Source organism: Panulirus ornatus, chromosome 41 (genome assembly GCF_036320965.1).
Source record: "Panulirus ornatus isolate Po-2019 chromosome 41, ASM3632096v1, whole genome shotgun sequence".
Classification (NCBI taxonomy): domain Eukaryota; kingdom Metazoa; phylum Arthropoda; class Malacostraca; order Decapoda; family Palinuridae; genus Panulirus; species Panulirus ornatus.
The window spans coordinates 10490619-10497642 of NC_092264.1; the positions used below are offsets into that span (position 1 = coordinate 10490619).

Below are 7024 nucleotides of genomic sequence, written 5' to 3' on the forward strand. Positions count from 1 at the left end.
CCATCAAATTATACAACATCCACCCACCATCAAATTATACAACATCCACCCCACCATCAAATTATACAACATCCACCCACCATCAAATTATACAACATCCACCCCACCATCAAATTATACAACATCCACCCCACCATCAAATTATACAACATCCACCCCACCATCAAATTATACAACATCCACCCCACCATCAAATTATACAACATCCACCCCACCATCAAATTATACAACATCCACCCCACCATCAAATTTTACGTCAGCAAATCACACCTCTGCTAGAGGTCGCTTTCCCATGAGATACGGTTTGCCACTTCACGCCACCAGTTGCTGTGCTTCGCCGTCCAGACGGTTTTCTGCAGCTGCGAGCTTGGCTGCCTTCTTCCCGTGATCCCTCTGGAGCGGAAAGGCTTTGCTACAGCCTGTGACCCAGTTTGGGGCTGGCTGCAACACCACCCGTGATCCGTTTAGGAGCGGGGAGGGAAGTGCGTGGTTGAGGCACTTGTGGAGTTGACGACTCTCACACTGACCTGCACCGCCACCTTGCTATCGCCGCCGCCATGTCGGACGTCCCAGGCAGTTCCACCAGCATACGGAGGTCGAGTAAGGAGGGCGATTCTGAACATGCCAGGCATGTGAGGAAAGGCTCCTCGCATAGGACTAGCTCCAGGAGCAGCGCTTCTCAGCGGGAGGCTCTTCAGGGCGGTAACAATAGGCCCCATGGTCACGTCACTGGTGATGGCGGTGACTCTGCTTCCCAGCACTGCACACGTTCCTTGCCTTCTACCTCACGGGATGAGGCATCTGCGCCGCCCTGGAACATGGTGATGGACGCTTTGGCTGCTTTACGTGGTGATGTGGAGAAACTGAAGGAGGAAAGGAACTTAGGCCCCAGTCAGGGGGCTGATGACGCCGTGGCGGCCTTTCTAGCCAGGTGGAGCCTCCCTCGCGCTCGCCCACGGGTTTTTCGGGCTTTACTCCAGCTGAGCATTACCTTTCCAGTGAGGATTGTGTCTCTCAGAATGACGGGCGGCCTGACAGTGTTCTCCTGCAGTGCGCCAGGGTTTACGGTCCTGTAGATGAGGTGTCTGATGGCATTGACCAGCATGTTGCCGATATGGTTAACCATGTATTTGCTCACGGCTTGCGAGAGGAGGAGTATAAGGAGATTTTGGAGGATGCTGCAGCCAAGAGGCCAGATAACTGTCATGCCTTAGCGCCCGTGGATTGCAACTTGCAAGTTTTAGATGCACTCAAGACTGAGGCCAAGAAGGCAGACTTCCGTTTGAAGGATGTTGGGAAGGTCATTATTACGCCTGCCACAATTTTGACCAAGTCACTCACAGTGCTTGACAAGATCGCCCAGACTAGCCAACCAGATGTTGCCCAGGAAGTGGGCATGCTTAATGGTGCCCTGGCACTCCTGGGTCATGCTAATCACAAGAATAATCTGGCTCGCCGGTTCATCATCAAGCGCGAAATTAACCACAAGTTTGCTCACCTCTGTTCAGACAAGGTGCCCATGACTCGTCTTCTGTTTGGGGATGATGATGTCTCACTCTCAGCCAAGCACATTGAGGAGTCTGAAAAGTTAAGGAGTAAGATTGCTCCAAGGAAACCGCTCTCTACCTCGAAGTTTGGTCCTGGCAAGTTTAGGGGCTCTTCTGGGAGACTGCCATAGAGGGGTTTTATGGCCAGGTTTCATCCATATGGCCAACGCACGCATGGTCCCCGGAGTGAGCACCAGGCAATCCTTCTCACGGCAGGGTCCTGAGACAAAAAACTCCAGAGGCCGGGGTCACAATCCCCGGCAGTAACTGAGGTGAGTCATCCTTTTCAAGCTGGAAGACTTCACTATTTTGTACATGAGTGGCATGCTATTACCAGTGATCCAAATATTTTAGATATTGTTCAGCATTGCCATTTAGATATTGATGTTGCTAACATTGTTCCTTTGTTTGCTGAAGAAGTTGAGTATGTGTTTAATGTCGAGGAAAAGGAAATGGTTTGCCAGGAAATTGTACAGCTTTTGAGTCTGGGGGTTATCAAGGAGACCCAGAGACAGGAGGGGCAGATTCTTTCCCCTATTTTCTTAAGACGGAAGAAGGATGGTGGGTTTAGGATGATCCTTAACCTGGAAAAATTTAATAAATTTTTAGAGTACAAACACTTCAAGATGGAAAATTTTGAGCAGGCGATTCGTCTTGTTAACAGCGGTGTCTTCATGGCCTCTGTCGATTTGCGGCACGCCTATTATTCTGTTAAGATAGCTGAGGAGCAACAACGCTTTCTGTGTTTCAAGTGGCAAGGAAAAATTTATCAATTCACGTGTCTCCCTAATGGGGTTGCGGATGGTCCCCGCCTGTTCACTAAATTAATGAAACCTGTTTTTGCTGTACTTAGAGAAAAGGGACATATCATCACGAGTTTCATTGATGATACTCTTATTTGTCACTGCACTTTTGATGGATGTTGTGAGAGTGTGCGTGCCACTGTTGACTTGCTCAAGAAGTTAGGTTTCTGTATTAACGAAACCAAATCTGTCTTGGTCCCCACTAAGCGCTTGGAGTATTTGGGGAACATTATAGATCTGAGACTATGACAGTAACATTACCTGATCGTAGGATACACAAGATACTACAATGCTGTGAGGAATTGTTACATAGTGACAGAGCCAAAATTCGGAATGTGGCCAGAGTTGTTGGGCTATTAGTTGCAGCCGTTCCAGCAGCAGAGATGGGGAAACTGCATTACAGGCGGTTAGAATGTGCTAAGATTGCTGCGTTAAGAGCCGCAAAAGGTAACTTTGACAAGTGGATGGTGGTCACTCATGAGATGAGACTTGCTTTGGTGAGTATCTCACACTGCATTGCAAACCAGACAGATTTTTCGGAGGGGTACAGAATTGGATCTGTATAATGATGCATCAAATTTACGTTGGGGTGGCCACTTCAATCAACAAAAAGTTAATGGGAGGTGGTCATTATCAGAATCTGCCTTGCACATTAATGCAAAGGAACTCAAAGCCATCTCCCTGGTAGTGCGCTCATTTGCATCTCTTCTCAAAGGACGACATGTTCGGGTGTTTTGTGATAACACGACGGCGGTGACCTATGTCAATGAAATGGGCGGCACACGGTCCTCACTGTGTAATGACACTTGCCGTGACCTTTGGGAGTGGTGTGCGGTGAATGATATCTGGCTTATCTGCTCTCATGTACCGGGTTAAGTCAATCTCATGGCAGACGCTGCATCTCGGACATTCAGTGACAGGCATGAGTGGAAATTGAATGAAGAACTCTTTAGGGCCCTCTCTGAAGTATTTGGGGTTCCGAGCATTGATCTCTTTGCTTCTAGACTGAATGCTCAAGTGACTCGTTTCTGCTCCTGGAAACCTGACCCAGATGCAGAACATTTTGATGCCTTTTCTATCTGCTGGTAGCAGTTTGAACTAATCTACCTTTTCCCACCCTTTGCTCTGATTGCCAGGTGCCTACAGAAAATTCGAGCAGAGTCAGCGAAGGGGTGGATGGTATTGCCTCTCTGGCCGTCCCAGCCCTGGATGGGGACTCTACTCACTTTGCTGTTCAAGGAACCACGGCTGATTCCGAGGGGGTCACACGTATTGCGTCAACCATCGACGGAGGAGGCACACCCCATTCTCCGACACACCCGACTGATGGCTTGCCTCTTATCCGGCAACGTCTGCGAGACAGGGGCATTTCCAAGGCAGGTACGGACATCATCCTTGCCTCCTGGAGACCTGCGACTGCGAGGCAGTACCAGCCACATATTAACAGGTGGTTACAGTTTTGTGGTAGCTGGAACATCGATCCCTTTGCTCCCACTGTAACTAATATTGTGAATTTTCTGTCTGTCACTTTCCACAGAGGTGTTAGTTATACTTCAATCAACACTGCCAGGGGTGCACTCTCCTCCCTGGGGATTACTGTGGATGGTTGCAGTGCAGGCAGCCATCCTCTTGTCACCAGGTTCTTAAAGGGAGTTTTTAACTTGCGGCCGTCTGTCCCTAGGTATATAAGAACTTGGGATGTTCAGCAGGTGCTACAGCATCTGCGTGCCATGGATCCTTTGTCCTCCCTCTCTTTAAAGGATTTAACACTGAAGCTTGTGATGTTGATGGCACTTACGCAGGCTGCCAGAATACAAACTTTGCATTGTTTGTTGCTGAAGAATATTAGTTTTGGGCAGGATTCTGTTTGTGTTTGGTTAGGGGAAACTATCAAACAGTGCAGGCCAAAGTTCAATGTGCGATTTGAGACCTTTAAAGCATATTCTACTGACATTACATTGTGTGTATGTGAAACTCTGAAAATGTATATTGCTAGGACAGAGGAGCTCAGAAATTCTGCACATCAGGAGAATGGGAAGTTACTCCTAAGTTTTATCAAGCCCCACAAGCATGTAACGAGGGACACTGTTGCAAGGTGGATTCGAACGGTGCTTTCTCTGTCGGGCATAGACTCCACCCAGTATTCAGCGGGCAGTGTTCGGCCTGCAGCTGCATCGAAAGCCAAAGCCATGGCTCTACCGATTGGGCACATCATGGCAAGGGCTGGGTGGTCCAGGGCTGCCACTTTTGCCAAGTTTTATGACAAGGAGATTGTCCCGAGTCACGATCCTTTCCAAGATGCTGTCCTTCAATAGTCAGTTCATTTTGTTTGCATAGGAGATGTTGTCTCTTGTCACCTGGTCCATGGCTATGTAAATTTCTTACTATATTGCAGTTGGTTACCGCTTGTATCATTTCTCCTCCCTGCATGTCTACAGTACGACACCCACATGGCTTCAAAACCTCATGGGAAAGCGACCTCTAGCAGAGGTGTAATTTGCTGACGTAAAATTAATAAAGTACATGAGACTTACCGTGGGTCAGTTGAAATGTGCTTCGAATTTTATGAAGCAAATCACCTCTGCTAGAAGGGAGCTTTCACATGCCCACCTCTCCCACCCTACGCTCTGTAGCGTCTTGTGGCTTACATATTTCTGGCAGTGCAAAATGTTCAGTTACTTTCATGTGGTTGGTCGTACTCTTTAAAGTCTGGTGGCGTGAAGCGGCAAAGTGTATCTCATGGGAAAGCTCCCTTCTAGCAGAGGTGATCTGCTTCATAAAATTCGAAGCACATTTCAACTGACCTACGGTAAGTCTCATGTACTTCATTAAGTATATGGGAGGGTATTGATTGAGAGGGTGAAGGCATGTACAGAGCATCAGATTGGGGAAGAGCAGTGTGGTTTCAGAAGTGGTAGAGGATGTGTGGATCAGGTGTTTGCTTTGAAGAATGTATGTGAGAAATACTTAGAAAAGCAAATGGATTTGTATGTAGCATTTATGGATCTGGAGAAGGCATATGATAGAGTTGATAGAGATGCTCTGTGGAAGGTATTAAGAATATATGGTGTGGGAGGCCAGTTGTTAGCAGTGAAAAGTTTTTATCGAGGATGTAAGGCATGTGTACGTGTAGGAAGAGAGGAAAGTGATTGGTTCTCAGTGTATGTAGGTTTGCGGCAGGGGTGTGTGATGTCTCCATGGTTGTTTAATTTGTTTATGGATGAGGTTGTTAGGGAGGTGAATGCAAGAGTTTTGGAAAGAGGGGCTAGTATGCAGTCTGTTGTGGATGAGAGAGCTTGGGAAGTGAGTCAGTTGTTGTTCGCTGATGATACAGCACTGGTGGCTGATTCGTGTGAGAAAGTGCAGAAGCTGGTGACTGAGTTTGGTAAAGAGTGTGAAAGAAGAAAGTTAAGAGTAAATGTGAATGAGAGCAAGGTTATTAGGTACAGTAGGGTTGAGGGTCAAGTTAATTGGGAGGTAAGTTTGAATGGAGAAAAACTGGAGGAAGTGAAGTGTTTTAGATATCTTGGAGTGGATCTGGCAGCGGATAGAACCATGGAAGCGGAAGTGAATCATAGGGTGGGGGAGGGGGCGAAAATTCTGGGAGCCTTGAAGAATGTGTGGAAATCGAGAACATTATCTCGGAAAGCAAAAATGGGTATGTTTGAAGGAATAGTGGTTTCCAACAATATTGTATGGTTGCGATATGTGGGCTATGGATAGAGTTGTACGCAGGAGGGTGGATGTGCTGGAAATGAGATGTTTGAGGACAATATGTGGTGTGAGGTGGTTTGATCGAGTAAGTAATGTAAGGGTAAGAGAGATGTGTGGAAATAAAAAGAGTGTGGTAGAGAGAGCAGAAGAGGGTGTTTTGAAATGGTTCGGGCACATGGAGAGAATGAGTGAGGAAAGATTGACAAAGAGGATATATGTGTCGGAGGTGGAGGGAACGAGGAGAAGTGGGAGACCAAATTGGAGGTGGAAAGATGGAGTGAAAAAGATTTTGAGTGATCGGGGCCTGAACATGCAGGAGGGTGAAAGGCGGGCAAGGAATAGAGTGAATTGGAACGATATAGTATAACGGGGTCGACGTGCTGTCAATGGATTGAACCAGGGCATGTGAATCATCTGGGGTAAACCATGGAAAGTTCTGTGGAGCCTGGATGTGGAGAGGGAGCTGTGGTTTCAGTGCATTATTACATGACAGCTAGAGACGGAGTGTGAACGAATGGGGCCTTTGTTGTCCTTTCCTAGCACTACCTCGCACACATGAGGGGGGAGGGGGTTGTTATTCCATGTGTGGCAGGGTGGCGATGGGAATAAATAAAGGTAAACAGTATGAATTATGTACATGTGTATATATGTATATGTCTGTGTGCGTATATATATATATATATATATATATATATATATATATATATATATATATATATATATATATATATATATATATTATTTTTTTTTATTTTTTATTATACTTTGTCGCTGTCTCCCGCGTTTGCGAGGTAGCGCAAGGAAACAGACGAAAGAAATGGCCCAACCCACCCCCATACACATGTATATACATACGTCCACACACGCAAATATACATACCTACACAGCTTTCCATGGTTTACCCCAGACGCTTCACATGCCTTGATTCAATCCACTGACAGCACGTCAACCCCGGTATAC

The 7024-nt window shown here is 46.7% G+C and overlaps 1 protein-coding gene and 1 pseudogene across 1 annotated transcript; both read left to right on the plus strand.

Annotated features, from left to right (window-relative positions):
• Positions 1–203: 203 nt before the first annotated feature.
• LOC139761671 (uncharacterized) lies at positions 204–3448 on the plus strand (annotated as a pseudogene).
• LOC139761672 (uncharacterized) lies at positions 3448–5864 on the plus strand (the record flags this gene model as incomplete). The annotated part of the gene is made up of 1 exon (XM_071685995.1): positions 3448–5864. A coding segment is annotated over one exon (1218 nt), but the record flags the coding sequence as incomplete, so codon positions are not given.
• Positions 5865–7024: the final 1160 nt, after the last annotated feature.